This window comes from Salvelinus sp. IW2-2015, linkage group LG4q.1:29, assembly GCF_002910315.2.
Source record: "Salvelinus sp. IW2-2015 linkage group LG4q.1:29, ASM291031v2, whole genome shotgun sequence".
Lineage (NCBI taxonomy): Eukaryota > Metazoa > Chordata > Actinopteri > Salmoniformes > Salmonidae > Salvelinus > Salvelinus sp. IW2-2015.
In genome coordinates, this window is record NC_036842.1 from 85,708,806 (window position 1) to 85,728,854 (window position 20,049).

The window sequence follows — 20,049 nt, forward strand, 5'->3', positions numbered from 1 at the left end:
GGGGGGGGTAGAAGCTTTTAGGGTCCTGTTAGTAAACAAAGAGGTGTAATGGGTTCTTACTCAAAAATGTTACATAAAGCTTACATCGTTATTCAATGTTTGTTGGTTCCAGACTTGGTGCATTGGTACCATTTGCTGTGCAATTCTATAAACGTTACGGTGAAGGAAGTTGCTAGCTAGCTTAATGTTAGTGGTGATGCGTAGTGGGTGCGGTCCACAGATAGACCCCTACTAAATTATACAAAAGCTCTGGAGCATCCCTTTAAGCATTTACAAATTCTTAACATTTTGTAAGAATTGTAATTTGTTTAACTACTATGAAATTTTATTAAGGGCTTCCAAAGTGGCGCAGCGGTCTAGGCACTGCATTTCTGTGATAGAGGAGTCACTACAGACCCTGGTTCGATTCCAGGTTGTACCACAACAGGCCATGATTAGGAGTCCCATAGGGATGCGCACAATTGGCCCAGCATCATCCGGGTTAGGCCGTCATTGTAAATAAAAATTTGTTCTTCACTGACTTGCCTAGTTAAATAAAAGGTTCAATTAAAAAAATAAGACAAAAAATGGATGACGTGGTGCACAATTTTCGTGGACCTGTTTTGGCTCGTGAGCGCTACATTCAAAGCTACTGCTGCCGGCAAAAATTATACAAATCCTTTGAAGCATCACTTTAGCTAGCTAACTAGCTGGATAGTCAATTAGCTAGCTAGCTTGTTAGCTAACTAGACAACTTTTTCAGAACAGCAAGGAAACAATAACAATCCACAAGGTGTGAAGAAATTGCGTTTGTTTAGAGGCATCTCTGTATGTATTTAGTTGGTGCACAACAGTTCTGATACATTATTATTTGCACGAGTTATTTACCTTTTGCAAGTGCGACAGTCGAATTCTCAGTATCAATAGTGTAGAGGATCCCTTCGTAACGAATCTCGGCCTTCGAGATTAGGCTGATTTTGCTCCCGATATAAGGGGTTCCTCCACTCATGGTGTCTTCCCGGTCTTAGATGGCTAAATTGCCAACGATCTCCCTCCCAACTGAACGTTTCTTTGAATAATTTAACTTTGGCTAGCTCTGTTTTGTGCTTCTCTGACTTGCTATATTTTTGGTCCTCCACTACAATATGGCTACCTCATTTTCCATCGTCTTTCTAAACACGGGGGCTAACGGGAAATCAAAATCTCGCGCTTTTTCACCAAAGTCTGGAACATGTCTGCTAAATATAAACAATAATTATATAGCTTTGATTTGCAGATTAGTATGCCTATTTGATCCCTTCTATATCTTTATGATACATGTTTTGAAGCACTACTCTACGGTGTCATGTGGAATGAAAAACGTTGAGGTGCAATACGCAGCGCAAATCTTCATAAACGTAGTATGGTGGTCCTTTCTTGAAATTCTATTTCTACATTTGAAACCCACGCGCATGCGTACATTCTAAATTACGATTTGCACAACGGTCTATCATCAAAGATGGCGGGAGCCTCCGACCCACTGGAGGACATGCTCTTCAATGAGGTAGACGAAAAAGCTGTAAGCGACTTAGTGGGCTCTTTGGAATCGCAACTTGTCAGCCAAAAGACTTCGCCCGCCACATATTCTAATATCAAGCGAGAAGGATCTACGGGCGCTGTTAGCCAGTTCTCAGGGAAACTGCGTGATCAAGCGGGGTCTCTGGAGCCGCCACAACAAGGACACCCAAAAGCGGCGTTAAACGCGGAACCCATCGCGAATCAGGCGATGTCCAATAAGATTATCAGCGCTTCTACCTCTTCCATCACTACTGGGGGTGTTTTAAACGCTGGTACCAATCTACAAACATATGGAGCCGCATCTCAAACCATTTCCACCGCACCACCAGGATCGGTAACTTTGCCTGCTCAGTCGACTAGCTTCAACAGAGGGACTGTTTTGGGTCCTGCTGGCACATCGGTGGTGACTGTTCCCAATCCAAACATCACAACAACAACAACAACAACAACAACTATCAGGACTGTTTCACCTGGTTTACAGAGTTTGAACGGTAACACTGGAGCTGTGAAGTTGGTCAACTCGCCAGCAGCTTCCCAAGTCGGGTCAGGCAGCAGCACTGTTGTAAGTACTGTCAGTGCGGGCAATTCCAATATCATTGTGTCCATGACTTCACAACCTCCTTCTCTGCCAAACTTTACTGGACCTCAACAATCTGCAGTGGCTACTACTCCCACTATTGCATTGCAAAGACAGCCCAGCCCCATGGCCATTGCCTCACAGAATGGAGTAATAGACCCCAAGGTTTCTGCAGTGGTCACACAGGGTGCAGGTTCCCTAGGGGCCACCACCTCTCAGGTCATGAACCACAGCAACACTCTCATGCACACTAAAATGGTGGCACCCAACCAGCCAGTCTCTGCTGGCCAATCAATAATTCTCGGAGGGTCTCCCCCTCCTGTTGTTGTTAACTCACCAATAAGCCAGCCACAGAGTGTGGCGAGTCCCACTCTCACAGCTGGGGTGAAACCAACTGTTAATGGAGTTGGTCAGCCCACAGTGACCATCGTGAGGCCCCCCGGTGCTCCTGTGATGGCTACCCCCGTACAGCAGCAGAGACCTGGGCTGTTAGCAAGTACCACGAGGACTGCTGCACCACAGCTGGCCGTCAGACCACCACAAAAGACCACCATTCAGTTACCCCCTGGATTTACCATACCACCCGGTAAGGAACCCTACTGATGTTGTAGAACCTTTAGAAAGTAGGATTTGACACCCTGGAATGTTTTGACCCATTAGTTATTCAATTAATCATATTCATATAGTCCGTAGCCTATAGCCTAGTGTGCTATTCACTTTTGCTTAGGCCAAAACCCCCGCAAAAGAACAACAAAAAAGTAGACCATTTAAAATGTCATATTGAGAAAGATGTGTGACCTGACTGTGTTTCTCCTTCAGGTATGGTGCTGGTGCGTACGGACACGGGCCAGCTAGTGATGGTGACTCAGCAGGTTCTAGCCCAGGCCCAGGCTAAGACCCAACAAGGCCAGGCTGCTGTCTCCAACATCTCCCCCCAGCCTGGAATCCCCACCGCTGGGGCCAACATCAGAGTTAGCACTCCCAGCCAGGTACTGTATGGGGGAATCAGGCTAAAGTTGTCTGGAGCGGGCTGGAATGGATTATATCATATTAAATGTCTTTGTCTATCTGAATGGTGTGTGCCTGTCATGTACGGTCCACATCGACAATCCTCTTGATTGGACCAAGTACAGTCATGCTGTTTGTTTGTGGGTTTGGCATAAGATCGATGCTGCTCAGGTCAGGAATATCCTGGGAGATGATGTTGTACATGATTGTAGAAGAGCTTGTCATGAGACCATAGATTCTTGTGCCTGTGGTTAGTAGTCGGTTCTTGGTGCAGCGTCTGCTGCGGCTGTAGAGTCCCATTCYTGAGAGGCTGCCCCCTGTCTCAACTGAAGGTCTACCCGGATGTTGTAGGGGTGTCCCACTGTTTCTTCCTCTTCACCCTATTCCCCTCTAGTGTTGCGCCAGTGTGATTTCACTTTTTGGAAGTCACAACAAGTTGACCATGTATCCCGGTACTAATATCCGTAATGACTGCTTTTTTTCATGATGAATGTCCCTCTGACCCCATGCTCCCCCTGTTCTCTGCAGGCCCCTGGTACGCCCCAGGCTGTCCGTCTGGCGTCCCCTTTCCAGGCAAGAATGGCCCAGTCCCCCTCTCCCTCTAGCCCTGCTATACAGGTGTGCACTTCATGTCTCCAATCAACGCCTTCTGTCAGAGAACACACACCTAATTATAGTAGCTACTAACTACATCCTCTTAGTAGATTGTTCATTTATTTGTATGAAATACATTTGATGTATTTTTCAGCCCGGTTTTTATTTGGTTGGTATTTTAGTTGTTTCATTTATGTCATGTTGTAATAGTGGTTGTTTTGTCTTTCAACTGAGCTGTGTTGTGTTAGCGGTTGTGTTGTTTCCACTACTGTATAAAGTTGTAGTCATTTATGCCTGTTGTCATTCTCTCCAGAAGGCCATAACCGTGGCACCTGCGGGTGCGTCTGTGTCAGTGAAAATGACCACCCCTCAGAAGGCCCAGTCTGTGATCACAGGGGGCCAGGCCTTGGTCAAGCCTGGTGCTGTACGGCCCACTATCACCCTGAACACTGCAGSAGCCAGTGCCTCTGGAGCCCCTATTGCAACAGTCTCCCAGGTTTGTCAATTGTGTTACTTGTTTTTGTCAACAGGGGTACTTTGCTTCTGACACTTTGCTAGACCTGAACATTGCAGGGTTTACCACCTTTTTTGTTGGCTAATATCCTCCTTTGGGAAAGTGTTGTTTACTGTGAAGTGTGTTGTGATTTTAAATCCTCTTTAAAAATAAAGTTTGATTTAATAAAATGTTATAATACCAGAGGTGGTGGTGACATGAGAAGCACATTTGAATGGAAAGTAATCATACTGAATGACCCATTCTCCTCTCTTACAGGAAATGCAAGAGAATGTGAAGAAGTGCAAGAACTTCCTGTCCACCCTGATCAAGCTGGCGTCCCACAACTCCCCCTCCCCTGACACATCTAAGAACGTCAAGACCCTGGTGCAGGATCTACTGGTGAGTCAAGACTCCTATAGAGGACTACTATAGTTGGAAATTCTAATGACTAGATGACCTAGTCCTTGTATCATTAACACATGCCTTATGAATGACTTCTTCATGTTTATAAATGAAAGTTATTAGAAAGTGTTTTTGTGCTTTGTTTTGTAGTTCTATTGTCAGCAGAGTGAAAATGTCCACGACATTTCATAAAAAAAAATTTTTTACGGTCCCCTGTCTTTGATTAGGATGCTAAAATCGAGCCTGAGGAATTCACCACGAGTCTGCAGGCTGAGCTGAAATCCTCTCCACAGCCGTACCTCATCCCCTTCCTCAAGGTTTGTTTGTAACCCTTAACCCTCAGCCCCCAGCATTCCTGCCCTTTTTTTTAGCGTATTGCTATGCAATTGAAATGCAATTACTAAAGTACTATGGAACAAGTTATTACGAAGAGGTTACTAGTGTAATTAGTGTTACTGCACAGGTATAAGAGAAACTTAATGTAAAGTGTTACATTAACTTTCATAGCAGACCTGTTACATAATTATACAAAATATAGACAGTCAATTGTTGACGACATTATCCATGTAATCCGGATGTGTTTCCCTCTGTACAGAAAAGCCTCCCTGCCCTGCGGCTGTCCCTTCTCAACAACCAGCAGTCTCTTCTGGCCTCCACCTCCGCTTCTGCCCTGGCCGTCCCCTCCACCTCCACCATCAGGCCCCGGCTCCCCACCACCATCAGCCCCGCCACGGGCATCGTCAGGACACCTACCACTGCCCTGGTACGACCCTCTGGGACTTAGACCCTGGAGAGAAGCTCTGCAGTTTCTAATGGTTCTCTCTATGATGGGCCTAGTATAATTGATTTAAGGCCGTTCTAGGTTATGTCTCTATAATAGGCATAGAAGCACACACACACACACTTGAGGCCATTCTATGTTGTCTTTTATATTCATTGTGTTGTGTTCTGTCTGTTATGTGCCACTTCGCTCAACTACTGTGAGTTCCATTTTCTGTCTTCATGTTCTTATAGCTCCTCTCTTCCCCTTCTCTCTTCCAGGGTGTGAGAAGACCAGGGGTCCAGGGGGTCCAGACCCGTATGCCCATGGTCATCACTCAGACCATACGACCGCAAGGTACTAGTACTGCATAGCACCCTCTCTCTTCCCTTATGCAGACATATCTTGTCTATACAAGCTCAATATGACATCCCAGTGCGCTCCATTTTTGTTATTGGTGAATGGCAGGAGTTTTCCCCCAGTGGGCACTCATTTTTCCCACATGATTCAGCTACTCAAGGCCTGCATTGTTACTAGGTGTCTCAGGTGTGATAGGGTTGGGCTCTAACAAAATGTACCAGCAGGGGATGCCCCAGGACCGGAGTTAACCCCTGGTTAAGAGCACTGCACAGAGGCCTATTTACTCACCATGCTATTGAACAGCTTGTAATGATATGTCTTGTTAATTTGTCAGGCGTAGTTACAAGAGGACCCACTATTATCCCAGGCAGAAGTCCTGTGGGCATTGGTGCCCAGGCCTCTGCCAATCAGAAGAAGCTGAATGAGCCTGGAGGTGGGACGTTCAGGTACGTAATAGGGTGGCAGGTAGCCTAGCAATTAAGAGCCAGTAACCGAAAGGTCCCTGGTTCGAATCCCTGAGCAGACTAGATGAACAATCTGTCGATGTGCCCTTGAGCAAGGCACTTAACCATATGTGCTCCTGTAACTTGTTTCTGGATAGGAGCGTCTGCTAAATGACTAACATGTCAATGTAATATCCTGGTTGGCAGAGGAAAACTATAGGCTCACTGTGGGTATCTGACCCCATGTAAACCTATTCAAGGCTCTTGGCATTGTTGGGCTAACGGCGTTTACACACACAGTTTTGAGCTATAGTTCGAATTAGAGTTCAATTATTTGTTGCATTGTATTTTTTTTATTTGGTCAGGTTGGTTTTACATCGCCAAATGTCAAACAAACAAAAATCTATTTATGATTTTCATGAAGCATCACTTGTGTGTCCCAATGTTCATATTTCTTTCGCTTTGAACTTCTAACAACATACGCGAGGAAACAGCACAATAGCTGCTCTAACTGCGATGGGAATAGACTATATTCAGTAGACTATATCCCCGGTATAGACACCGTCTCTCCTAATCTGAATCGGATGCGCTGCTACTCACAGAATGTTTCAGAGATATCAAGTTATGATGCTGCGTGTATTTATCAAATGCTCGCAGTCAAACAACCAATAATAATGCATGACTGGTTATTTTCCTGTGTTTGGTCCAGACTGTTTTCAACTGCAGCGTACCGCACCACAGTATGAATTGAATCAGACTGAGACCATCCTTTTTTAGAGAACCACAGTGTGTTGTTGAATGCTCCCAATGAACCAAACTAAGGGTGTTAACACACCAGAGTTAGACAAAACCACTCCAAACTAATTCAGGGGGTGAAAGCCCCCTAAGATACTTTAAAACTTTTCCGTCATGATGTATGTAAACCAATCAACCACAGGATGGCAGTATTTCACAGATTTTGACCCAACGGTAGAGTAGAAACATACTAAAGCTAAATAAACTCCCGTCCCTGATCAGTGTAAATAACTTCATATCCTCTGAGAAATTGACTTGAAATCTACATGGTGTCATTGACTAGGCCATATTCATGTTATTTAGCTTTCTTTAATGAACCAAGATATTATCAACGTTATCTGGCCAATTCTATGATCTTCTGGGGCACACCCTGATATGTGTGTACTGTATGTCTTTAGAGATGACGATGACATCAATGACGTGGCGTCCATGGCGGGGGTAAACCTGAACGAGGAAAACGCCCGCATCATGGCCACCAACTCTGAGCTGGTGGGCACCAAGATCCGCTCCTGTAAGGACGAGGCCTTCCTCCCGCCAGGTCTGCTGCACAGACGCATCATGGAGGCTGGTAGGTCATACCAGATGAGAGGCACTTGTTTACTTACCTTCATGGATTTGAAAGGAAATGACTGGTGTAAGACACAAGCAAAGTAGTGGAGCTCGGCCCTGATGTCTGTCGATCATCAATAAATGACTGGCCACACCTTGCCATTCCACCCCAGATAATGGCACTGATTGGCTGTCCCAATATAGTGCGCCTTTAACCCCAGTTGATGTCTTTTCTCTCAGCCAAGAGGTTTGGGGTGACCGAGGTCCCAGCTGAGACAGTGAACTACATCTCCCATGCTACCCAGGCCAGGCTGAGATCCATGCTGGAGAAAGTGTCCACTATCGCCCAGCACCGCACCGACGGGGGCAAGGTAAGAGCAGGGAGTGTAGGGGTTGTCATGAACAGAAGTACATAAACCGTACATGAATAACACACACAACGTATGAACAACAACATGAGCAGTACACAAACTACATAAACACCATCGTTCCTGTCCCTTCTGTCTTTCACTCTCCCTCTCTTTCACTCTCCCTCTCTCCCCTCTCTTTCACTCTCCCTCTCCCCTCTCACTTTCTCTACCCTCTCGCTTTCTCTCCCTCTCTCCCCTCTCGCTGTCTCCCCTCGCTTTCTCTCGCTTTCTCTCCCTCTCTCCCCTCTCACTTTCTCTCCCTTCTCTCCCCCTCGCTTTCTCTCCTCTCTCCCCTCTCGCTTTCTCTCCCGCTCTCCCCTCTCCTTTCTCTCCCTCTCGCTTTCTCTCCCTCTCTCGCTTTCTCTCCCTCTCTCCCCTCTCGCTCTGCTCTCCGCTTCTCTCCCCTCCCTCTTTTCTCTCCCCTCTCTCCCCTCCGCTTTCTCTCCCTCTCTTCCCTCTCGCTTTCTCTCCCTCTCCCTCTCCCTCTCGCTTTCTCTCCTCTCTCTCCCTCTCGCTTTCTCTCCTCTTCCCCTCTCGCTTTCTCTTCTTCTCTCCCTCTCACTTTCTCTCCCTCCTCCGCTTTCTCTCCCCTCTCGCTCTCTCACTTTCTCTCCCTCTCTCGCTTTCTCCCCTCTCGCTCTCTCTCCCTCTCGCTCTCTCCCTTCTCCCCTCTCGCTTTTCTCTCCCCTCTCGCTTCTTCCTCTCGCTTTCTCTCCCCTTCTCGCTTTCTCTCCCTCTCTCCATCTCTCTTTCTCTCCCTCTCATTCCCTTCGCTTTCTCTCTCCTCTCTTTCACTCTCCCTCTCTCCACTCTCGCTTTCACTCTCCCCTCTCTCCTGTCCCTTCCTTCTCTCTGCAGGATGAGGAATGGTATGAGCCGTCGACAGACGTCAGGGCCCAGCTCCGCTTTTTTGAGCAGCTGGAAAGGATGGAGAAACAGAGGAAGGACGAACAGGAGAGAGAGGTCCTACTCAAGGCTGCCAAGGTACCTACAGAACAGAGTAGCGTTCAGTAGAGACAGACCACCACCTGACTACATGCACACTGGCTCTAGGTCATTACCACTTTACTGCATTACCCCAAATCACAAGTTGAACTCGAAGTGCCTGTTAATAGCTGCACTATTTTGAGTTGAGCAACAAAAGTGTGTGTGTGTGTACACTTGATCTTGTGTGTGCTTGCATTTGTGTGTGTCCACCCCAWGGGAAGGATGTGACACCTGAAAACAGAGGTAATTAGTGGAGTTTGAACAGAGCCCACCTTCACTGGGGTGTACACACACTCACACTCAAATCTGAAGATTATCTGCACAGTATGTTTGTTAGCACTATTTTTCCTAAGAGTAATTAGCTATCTAGAACCTTAAAGGCTGTCCCCATAGGATAACCTTTTGAAGAACCCTTTTGGGTTCCAGGTAGAACCCTTTCTACATATGATTCTACATGGAACACAAAAGGATACTGACTGGAACCAAAAAGGATTCTGCTATGGGAACAGCCGAATAACCCTTTTTTATAAGAGTGTAGCCAGACAGTTTTAGTGGAATGATTTTTCAATTTAACAGCCAATATGCCAACGTTCCATACAACATCCACAGCCATACACTGGCTGAAATCAGTTGATGATAGGACTTAGACAAGTTGTAAATGCAACAGGTACTGATAATAACACTCGCAGCTTCCCAAGAAAACAAAAACATGTAGACATTGATGGACTGTTTACATATATTTTAGAGGATATTTATATAGAAAATTGGTATAAAACCTGCATGAACTGTATATTTTGACAATGTTTTATGTTGTAAATAATTCCATTACACTTTCTGATATATCACATGCCTTTTATTTTCCTCCATAAGTAAAAGCAGGAAATGCATTACCTACGCCTCTGCTGCCGATCATTCCAATTAGGCTGGTTTGGATGTCTCCCTGACCCAAAATGGCTGATATTATGATTCTGGAACTTTGAGGGTTTATGACATTTAGTAATTGAATAGGATCTCTATGGTTATATCATAGTTACTATTATGAGTTGTTGTTCATTCAGGCTGGATGTAGCTTGTGGTTAAAGGGATAGTTCACCCAAATTACAATATTACATATTGGTTTCCATACACTAATCAGTCTATGCACACGGTATGACAGCAATCAATGCTTTGGTTCAGTTTCCACAGGGAAACTAAACTTGATTTATTTTCCCTGGAACTGATTCCACATGATAACATTTTAGCATTTGTGGCACATCCCATTCAAGTCATGGGACCAATATTATGAGCAATTTTCAAGCATGTCCAAATCATCCCGAAGTATCTAAAATCAATTGTGAAGCTCAACAAAGTCACTTATAAATTATTCTGGACATGACGCGCAAAAAATGATATTGGTCCCGTGACTTGAATGGGATTTGTGACACATGCTAAAACGTTAGCATGTGGAAACGGTGCCCTGGAAACTAAACCAAAGCATGAATTTGTCTCATGCCTTATCCATAGACTGCTTACAGTGTAAGGAAACCAATGTGTCATTTTGTAATTTGGATGTACTATGCCTTTTAAACACATTACATTCGGAAAGTATTCAGACCTCTTCACTTTTTTTCACATTTTGTTACGTTACAGCCTTATTCTGAAATGGATTAAAAATATATATATATTTAATCCTAATGAATTTACACACAACACCCCATAATGACAAAGCGAAAATAAGTTTTTAGACCGTTTTGCAAATGTATTAAAAATAAAAAACAGAAAATACCTTATTTATATAAGTATACAGACCCTTTGCTATGAGATTTGAAATTGAGCTCAGGTGCATCCTGTTTCCATTGATCATCCTTAAGATGTTTCTACAACTTGACTGGAGTCCACCTGTGGTAAATTCAATTGATTGGACATGATTTGGAAGAGAACACACCTGTCTATATAAGGAAAAACCAGGCCATCTGGTAGAAGGAATTGTCCGTATAGCTCCGAGACAGGATTGTATCGAGGCACAAAACATTTCTGCAGTATTGAAGGTCTCCAAGAACAGTGGCCTCCATCATTCTTAAATGGAAGAAGTTTGGAACCACCAAGACTCTTCCTAGAGCTGGCTGCCCGGCCAAACTGAGCAATCGGAGGAGAAGGGATAGGATCAGGGAGGTGACCAAGAACCCGATGGTCACTGACTGAGCTCCAGAGTTCCTCTGTGGAGATGGGAGAACCTTTCAGAAGGACAACCGTCTCTGCAGCACTCCACCAATCAGGCCTTTATGGTAGAGTGGCCAGACGGAAGCCACTCCTCAGTAAAAGGCACCCAAAGACTCTCAGACTATGAGAAACAAGATTCTCTGGTCTGAAACCAAGATTATACTCTTTGGCCTGAATGCCAAGCGTCAAGTCTGGAGGAAACCTGGCACCATCCCTATGGCGAAGCATGGTGGTGGCAGTATCATGTCGTGGAGATGTTTTTCAGTGGCAGGGAATGGGAGTCAGGATCAAGGGAAAGTTGAGCAGAGCAAAATACAGAGAGATCCTTGATGAAAACCTGCTCCAGAGCACTCAGGACTTCAGACTGAAATGAAGGTTCACCTACGAACAGGACAACGACCCTAAGCACACAGCCAAGACAACYCAGGAGTGGCTTTGAGACATGTCTCTGAATGTCCTTGAGTGGCCAAGCCAGAGCCCGAACTTGAACCCGATCGAACTTCTCTGGAGAGACCTGAAAATAGCTGTGCAGCGACGCTCCCTATCCAACCTGGCAGAGCTTGAGAGAKTCTGCAGAGAAGAATGGGAGAAACTCCCCAAATACAGGTGTGCCAAGCTTGTGGCATCATACCCAAGAAGACTCAAGGCTGTAATCGCTGCCAAAAGGTGCTTCAACAAAGTACTGAGTACAGGGTCTGAATACTTATGTCAATTTCAATGTTTCATTTTTAATACATTTGCAATTTTAAAAAATTGCTTTGTCATTATGGGGTTGTGTGTGTGTGTGTGTGTGTGTGTAGATTTTTTTGTAAAAAAATAATTTTATCAATTTTAGAATAAGGCATAACATAACAAAATGTGGAAAAAGTCAAGGGGTCTGAATACTTTCCGAAATGCACTGTAAATGCTATAATAAGCACTGGTTTCTGACTATAACATTGTCTTAAGCTATCGCCCCGATATCTCTCTCGTAACAGAGTATGTACCTTTTTTGTCTCTCTAACCTGTTTTTCTCTCTCTACTCTATAGAGTCGCGCCAGACAGGAGGACCCAGAACAAGCTCGGTTGAAGGCGAAAGCTAAGGAGGTAATTGCTTCATTTTTTTAAAGCAATTGACATATTATTAATGTCCATGTACAATATAAAAAAACGATGTAGTCCATTATCAGCTACAGACTGGTATGCAAGAACTTCCCACCAAAATACACAAATTCTCCATATAGTCCTACTACCTTCCCAACCATGCCACTATTTGAAGCTAGCTCCCCCGTATTATAGCTCTGCCTTGGGCTACACTGTCTGTCTGGACAGTGCCTCACCACTACCAGCCAGAGTGGGTACTGAGGTCAGAGAGCATTATCCATAAAGATCTGGACAGGGGAGCCTAGGTCAGGACATGTTCAATCATTCTGAACATTATAGTGCATTGTAAAAGTGCATTGTAAAAGTTGCCTAATCAATATTTTGTTTTGCTGAATCATTTGTGTTCGTGCTGGGCTGGAACAAAGATGTACAAGCCCAGTCGCTCCCCAGGAAGAGGGTTGGCCACCCCTGGTTTAACGCCTAGTGGGCCAAAAACCAAAACACCTCTGGCTTTTATTATCTCTAATTGGGGACTAATTCAGGTGAATGGACTCCCTGTCCAATCAATCGTATTGACTCTACGCTTCTTTATTCCACGTGTAACTCTGTGTTGTTGTTTGTGTCGCACTGCTTTGTTTTATCTTGGCCAGGTCGCAGTTGTAAATGAGAACTTGTTCTCAACTAGCTTACCTGGTTAAATAAAGGTGAAATCAAAAATCACAAAAATCTGTGACATGAATAAATCATTACTACTAACAGGTAGGAATAACCATCAGTCCTTGGGCCCTCCAGGCCTCTGGCCTGTGTGATAGACTAGTTTCAGAAAGTGTGATGAAGTGCCTTTACCACTTCATCAAGCAGGCAGACAGGCAGGCAAGGACCTGACCTGAAGCAACCTTGGCTAGACCTACAGAGCCCCACTCTCTGCCTTGTGACCTCATAATGCCTGAAGATACAATGCTCCTTTCACACACACGCTAGCCTGCTTCAGGCTGTTGGCCTCTGCTTCACCTTGACCTCCAGGGTCAGGTCACAGGTCACTGTACTTTGTCACCAGGGTGTGCGTACCATGTGCAGCACCTCTTTCAATTAGCATTACAGTGTCTTAATGAGGACGTCAACATTGCCTTGAATTATGTCTCCTATTGATTAGTCTCCTATTGGTTAGTCTCCTATTGATTAGTCTCCTCAACACATCTTTCCCCCTCCTCTTCTCTTCTCCTCCCAGTCTCCTCCTTTGGCGCGGGCTGCTGTTTTAGCCTAGCAGTTTGTAGGACTGCTGCAGAAGGATTTGTGTTCATGGCAGATAATAATAGTCTGATAATATGCAGCTCTATATGTAGGCCTATTAGATTGTTGAACTGTAGGTCTTTTCAGGGCTCATTATACGGCACCTTCTTGGCACTGTAACTTTCTCCATTCCAGCTTTTATGCTACCAATGATGGATCCTGTTCAGGGTGTAAATCAGACAGGAAAGTATACATGTCTGTGGCTCTCTCTCTCCCTTTCCCCTTTCAGATGCAGCAGGCAGAGCAGGCCCAGATCCGACAGCGTGAAGCCAACCTCACTGCCCTGGCTGCCATCGGGCCCCGTAAGAAACGCAAGATGGACTCGCCAGGGGGCTCCACATCGGGCACAGAGGTAAGGGTCCTAAAATGTGGCAGTAAGAATAGGAACACACATATTCAAAGTTGACAGATATCCTCATTCCCTAATGACTTTCACCACCTGACTTTCCATCACAGTTTAAGAAAACATGATAGTTTAAGTTTGGATAGCTTCGTTCACTCTACTCTGTCATCAGTGCACGCCCCCCCCCCCTTCTATCCAGCAGTGTGAATGTGACCAGAGTTGAGTGAAGGGGGTCAGCGTGGGCCTCTAGGCTTGTTGTTGGTGTCTGCACCGCTCTACCCCCTCCAAGCCCCCCCTCCTCTCACCCCCTCAGGGGAGCCATAGATTTCAGCTCTGCAGAAATAAGCCTGAGGGGGGAACACAGCCCGGGGCGGCTGCAGTATGGGTGCCTCAGTCAKGCCACCTTCCACCCCCACCCACATCCAGCCCAGAGGTATCCCCACAGCGATCCCAGACAAAGGGGGCTCTGTGCGGGGTGAGAGCCACAGATTAGGAGAGGGAYGGAATGCAAGCGAGGGAACATTGTAGGGAAGGGGAGGGTGTAATCATGAACTTTGACAGATGCCTCAGCGTGAAAAGGATGGGGAATTACTAAGCCAAATGAACGTCTAGCAATCTAGTCAGTCAACCAGTTGATAGGTTAGCCAGTCGGTGAGCTAGTCAGGAAGTTGGCTAGTCTTTCAAATCAGTGAGCTGCTTTTGTTGCTAGCTAGTTTGTAATATGGGTATGTTGGACTACAGTCTGTCAGTTAGTCGATAGTTAMCAAGTCAACAAGGTAGTCCCTTGTGGGCTGTTTATTTTTCTACTGTAGCTAATGAGTTAGAAATGCAGAAAGGTTGCCTGGCTCCTTTTATTAGCCGTTCCTCATACATACCCAAACGGCCTGAAGGGCTCGTGCCAGGCTGATGTGTCTATATCTCAACCCTGATCATGCCTGCAGATGGGAGCTAAGGGGGCTGCATGGGGCTCCAACCTCAGGGCAGAGTAGTTACAAAGAAGGCAGCTCAGCGACGAGAAGACAACAAGATGAACAATTATTTGTCATGTTTTTCAAAAAACCCTGATGAAAGCGAAGAGCCAAAACGCATTGGTTTTATCAATAGTTTATCAACTTCCACTGCCCTCCAAGACTTGCTGAATTTCCTATTCACTTCAATGTGCTCCAACTTCCCGTGTGAAAGGGAGTTCCTTGATCAGACCGGTCACAGTTATATCACAAGAGGATCTTTGACCGATTTTAGTCAGAAGAGCAGTGATCTCGTGCTATCCATCATGCTTGATTGGAGTGGGTGATTGTAGCGTCTCGTTGGAGACTCCACTGGGTGTGTAACATTGGGGGCGTTCGTTGTGCCAGTATGGAGTACACACCCTTGGGCATAGGGTGTGTGCGTGTTTTGTGTGCAGGAGGTAACCACGCCTGCAGGCTGTTAAGCTGTATAATGCTCTGATTGTGTTCCTGTATGGACCTGGAGCCTCATTCCTATCCTCTAGTGTCAGCTCTCCCCTCAGGCTCTCAGCACAGAGAAGTAGAATATACACTCAATTTATATAATAGGAACCACCATTGGCTCACAAAACAACCATTGCATACAGTGCCTTCAGAAAGTATTCATAGCCCTTGACTTATTCCACATTTTGTAATGTTACAGCCTGAGTTGTAAATGGATGAAATAGATTTTACACACAATACCCCATAATGATAAAGTAAAAATGTTTTTAGAAATTTTAGCAAATGCATTGAAAATGTATTACAAAGTATTCCCTGAGTAAATACTTTGTAGAAGCACCTTTGGCACCGATTACAGATGAGTGTCTTTGGGTAAGTCTCTAAGAGCTTTGCACACCTGGATTATACAGTATTTGCCCATTATTCTTTTTMTTTTAAAGGGTTGCAATTCCATTGAATTAGGGATAGTTTAACCAAAATATGCCACAAAACCTAGAATTGCCTTATGTGTATCCCACAAAAAAGATTCACTGTTATAAGCTAACTTTTTTGATGAATTTAAGGAAAATTCCCCAAATTCKCGSCCTTAACTTCCCATGGAAAATTTCCTGGAAAGTTCCAACCCTTTGCAACCCTAATTCCAAATAGTCCTAACCCTTTATTTCAGCATACACCACCACAGGGTTATTGGGTTAGGCACTGAGTTCACTAAGACATGTACAATTTCCTCACCCATTCAAACAAGCTTTAGGACATTTCAGGAGTATGCAAAACAATGCATCAATTCAAGCCACGATGTTTGATACTGGCTGTTTTAAAGTGTTGTTTTTAGGTGGTGTAGAATCTTGAGAAAGCTTTTTCGGCGATTTGGAGCCGTAGGCTAAGGGTGTGACCGTTTCCCTCAGGCTGTGTCCACACCTTGTATGAAACTGTGGTGATGCATACACAAGCCTGGGCTGTGAGAGCTGAATTTAAATTTCTCTAGTTAGTAAAACTGCATCGCTTGTTCCCTGCCTGCATTACTATTGCTTGAGCCTACTTGTTTTGATACACATTGCCAACACCAACATTTTAAGTAAATGAAAACAACCCTAAATCACTTACTTGTAGATGTAACTTTTTTAATGTCGTCCCTTTGTCCTCAGGTTGCTTCGGGTTCAGGGGATGGCTCTTCCACAGCTGCCTCCTCCCGTCAACAGSTCCGTCAGCGGATCACGCGAGTCAACCTCAGGGACTTTATCTTCTGCCTGGAGCAGGAGAGGGCCACATCCAGGTCCTTATTGCTTTATAAGGCTCTCCTGAAGTAGTGAAGTCCCCCAGGGTTCAGTACTCAGCACATTACAAATCCTTACGGTTCTTCACAGCTCTCCTAAAGTATGACGTCCTACAGGGTTTAGTACTCAGCCGGCCCGTTATAAATCCATAAGGTTCTCTAGTCGACCCAATACAAATCTTTACTGTTCTACACAACTCTCCTGAAGTAGGGCGTCCACAATGGTTCTGTACTCGACCTGATGCAAATCCTTACTACTCGATAAGGCTCTCCTAACATAGGGGTAACACAGGGCTCTGTACTGTGCCCATAACACATTTGCGATAAGTAAAGTTTCCCCTTTGCCCCCATCTCTACACATGCCTTCATTCCCATACCACATTATCATATAGCCCCCCATCTCTACACACACCCTCATTCCCATACCACATTATCATATAACCCCCCCGTCTCTACACACACCCTCATTCCCATACCACACTATCATATATCACCCCCCATCTCTACACACACCCTCATTCCCATACCACACTATCATATATCACCCCCCATCTCTACACACACCCTCATTCCCATACCACACTATCATATATCACCCCTTGCATCTGAAGCTAAGCAACCCCACACCACCCTAACCCAGTTGCTCCCAGATCATACTGCCCCTTAGGACAGGTACACTGGCTACTCTTTCACTTGGCCACATCCTTGTTTTTACATCACGTCTCGTCTCATTCACTATCTGTGTGCTTTACAACGCTGAGAGCCTAGAAGCTGGCAGGTGGGCACACAACGCCATTTTTTTTTACCATGACTCCTATGTACCTCGATGCCTTGAGTCTCTGTCCCAATTTGTTGCGTCGTTCTCAAACAACCTACAGTAGTAATATTTATGTCGGGGTCCTTGCTATTTAAGCCTAATGACTCCCCACTAAGGATGTTACATCACATCATATATAGACTTGGACCAACAGGATTGTTTGGTCACCGTGGTCAGGATCTGTGCTCTCCAGGGGCCTTATTTATCAACTGTGCGTACATTTCTTACTAAATTCTGGCATACCTGGAGATTGTAGGATTTCTGGCATACTTGGAGATTGATAAATCCCACAAACTGTCCCATGCAACATATACGCATGTTTTCAGTGATAAATCAGAACCAAATGACGTAATATTTTTTTAACAAAAACGCCCTCATTAACTGTATGATTTGGAAATGTTGGAACTGGGCCATGTCCTTTTCTAAAAGAAAGCTGAATAGCGAATTATATTACATTTTTGTAGAGGTGTGGGCAGAGTGTTTTAATCTTTTGCAGAGACATTCAACAACAACAAAAAATGCATTCTGCCTATTGCGAGTACCAAACACTGGTCGTGCATTCTGCAAGATTGATTGTCTATTGAACAATTTAAAAGTAAATGTTGCCTACAGCCCACACGAATTGTTGTTCAATATTTTGTTTATCAATACATGATTGTGTTTCTGAGATGAAATAGGCTATTATATCGCGCTCCTATCACACAGCAATACTGTAGACTACCCATACTGTCATAGGCTACCAGCCTATTTGCTTTTGAGCATGGTTGGCTATTGAATGAGCAATGAATAAATGGTAGCCATTATTATAATTCCTGTGCATCAAACACCTCAATTTCCCCCAAAATAACAATCTTTGCTTGCAATACAGTTGAATGACCATTAGAAGGTGTACCTACGCATGGTCTGAGATTTGCGTGGAGATGCACTTAAATACCAACCTTTGTGGGAAAACTGGCGCACACAATGTTTAGTCATTTTTCTGTGCGCACACACCTTTGATAAATGAGGCCCCAGGTCAAAACCTACAAACACTGATCTGCGTTATGTACGTTGTACGTTTTCCCCAACATATTGAAGAGGAAGGAACCATTTCAAAATTAAAGATAATGTTTGCATTTTATGTTCTGGGCAAGTACTGAGTTTGGGGGGAAAAATAACTCATATTGTAACATGTTTTAAAGGTAGACTCAGCGATATGACGTAGATGCAGAAAGTGAACGGCAGTGGGTCAATTTCCTCAACAACTAAGAGCGTTGAAGCGTGAGGCTCAACTTCTCCACTGTTTTGGTCCCTCAGCTACCATGCTTTGAACAGCGTGAAGCGAACCCGTGCACATGCGCAGATATTGTATGACTGCATCTTGCTCATCTCAATATCTGCTGCTCGTGGCAAGATCATTTCTCTGAGTCTACCTTTTAATTTACCGAACCATAAGGTGAATGTTGAAGAGAATCCTATTGTTTTGATAGTGGTCAGATAAATGTACCAGGAAGTACTGTGATGCCTGCTATTTAAACACAACAAGTATACATACTAGTTCCAGACCTGGGTCCAATACTTTCAAATATGAAATATGAGCTCGATTTAGATTGCATGGTACAACAGAACCTATGGAATAGTCCCATTATAGTCCCAAACGCCAAGCTAAATCAAGCCCACCTTAATTACTTTCAYGTATTTGACCTAGGTTTGGCTGGTATACATGGTACTTTAGGGTTCCTATTACTATTGGCAGAATAGTGAAACATCTTAAGGTTTTTGTTTTTTTGTGTGTTAAAAAAAAATTGTGCGCCTATTCTAATATTCTATTCAATGGTTCATACATAAACTAATCTCTCCTATTGTAGGATCCATTTAAAGATATAAGTATCATTATTCAGAATCAACCTCATCACAGAACACAGGGAGCTGGCTCTCTTATACACTCACTCAGGCTAATCAACAATTTTAATGAAGATGACAATTAACAATGCGGTCATAATATTGAGCACCATTCCTATATAGTTTTCTCAAGACCTTAAATTCCATCCGGGACTTTTTAATCAACTGAAAAGTCCATCACTTGCAGAAGTTGCAACACCGCTTAACAATATCTTTTGAGTGATTGACTTTTAATGCTGATGATCAACATCAAAATGTCAATCTGTCACGGTGATCTGTCAAGTATTTTTTTATAATGCTAATGGCATACTACTGCTTCCTTATTTTTMGGGGGGTCAAAGGCCCTTTTTCAGTTTGACTTTGAAATAACTGTCCATTAAAGGTTTTTAATGCTTTAAATGTATTTTTTACTGTAACATGCATTTGTTTATATAGTGCATAGTTCTAATTGATAAATGAAATAAAGCTGTGGTGTATGTATATTCAAGTTTAGAGTCTGGGTCTTAAGCACCCAGCTACTGTATTATGTGTTGAAGGACACATTTTTGTGACTATTTATATTTCCTACTGTCTGTGCATTCAAACCTGACGCATTTCAGGTGATGCAATTTTAGTATTGTTTGTACCTTTGCAAAAAAACAATAATAAAGAAAGTGATTGAAAAGCACAAATATCCTAATTTCTTTGATGGTGTGTGCCAGGTTGAGTTTGGCTTATTGTGGTTTTATTGATCCCGGCAACACAGAACCAAAATGTCCCAGCTATTTGTCTGTCCACGAGAGATTACGGTCTTATACA

At 44.2% G+C, this 20,049-nt stretch overlaps 2 protein-coding genes across 6 annotated transcripts in view; one reads left to right on the plus strand and one right to left on the minus strand.

Moving 5' to 3' along the window:
- Positions 1-1,338, minus strand: part of lsm14aa (LSM14A mRNA processing body assembly factor a) — a 15,411-nt gene extending 14,073 nt beyond the window's left edge. Inside the window, exon 1 of one of the 4 annotated variants that reach the window (XM_070443212.1) lies at positions 868-1,338. In XM_070443212.1, coding sequence (XP_070299313.1) covers positions 868-988 — 121 coding nt within the window. In that variant the 5' untranslated portion in view covers positions 989-1,338. The remainder of the gene's footprint in view (positions 1-867) is intronic. The other 3 variants (XM_023985990.2, XM_023985991.2, XM_023985992.2) reach the window with 3 other exon arrangements.
- A 96-nt stretch (positions 1,339-1,434) lies between these two features.
- On the plus strand, positions 1,435-19,930 carry LOC111962702 (transcription initiation factor TFIID subunit 4). Of its 2 annotated transcripts, none has more exons than XM_023985987.1 (15): positions 1,435-2,699; positions 2,933-3,102; positions 3,650-3,739; positions 4,029-4,211; positions 4,488-4,610; positions 4,841-4,930; positions 5,209-5,376; positions 5,655-5,730; positions 6,068-6,179; positions 7,370-7,539; positions 7,761-7,891; positions 8,789-8,914; positions 12,146-12,202; positions 13,719-13,841; positions 16,426-19,930. In XM_023985987.1, the coding sequence occupies exons 1-15, from the start codon at positions 1,478-1,480 to the stop codon at positions 16,585-16,587; spliced, it is 3,003 nt and encodes a 1,000-aa protein (XP_023841755.1). In that variant the 5' UTR covers positions 1,435-1,477; the 3' UTR covers positions 16,588-19,930. The 2 variants fall into 2 exon arrangements, with proteins under 2 accessions (XP_023841755.1, XP_023841757.1); XM_023985989.1 differs by having other exon boundaries at positions 4,032-4,211.
- Positions 19,931-20,049: the final 119 nt, after the last annotated feature.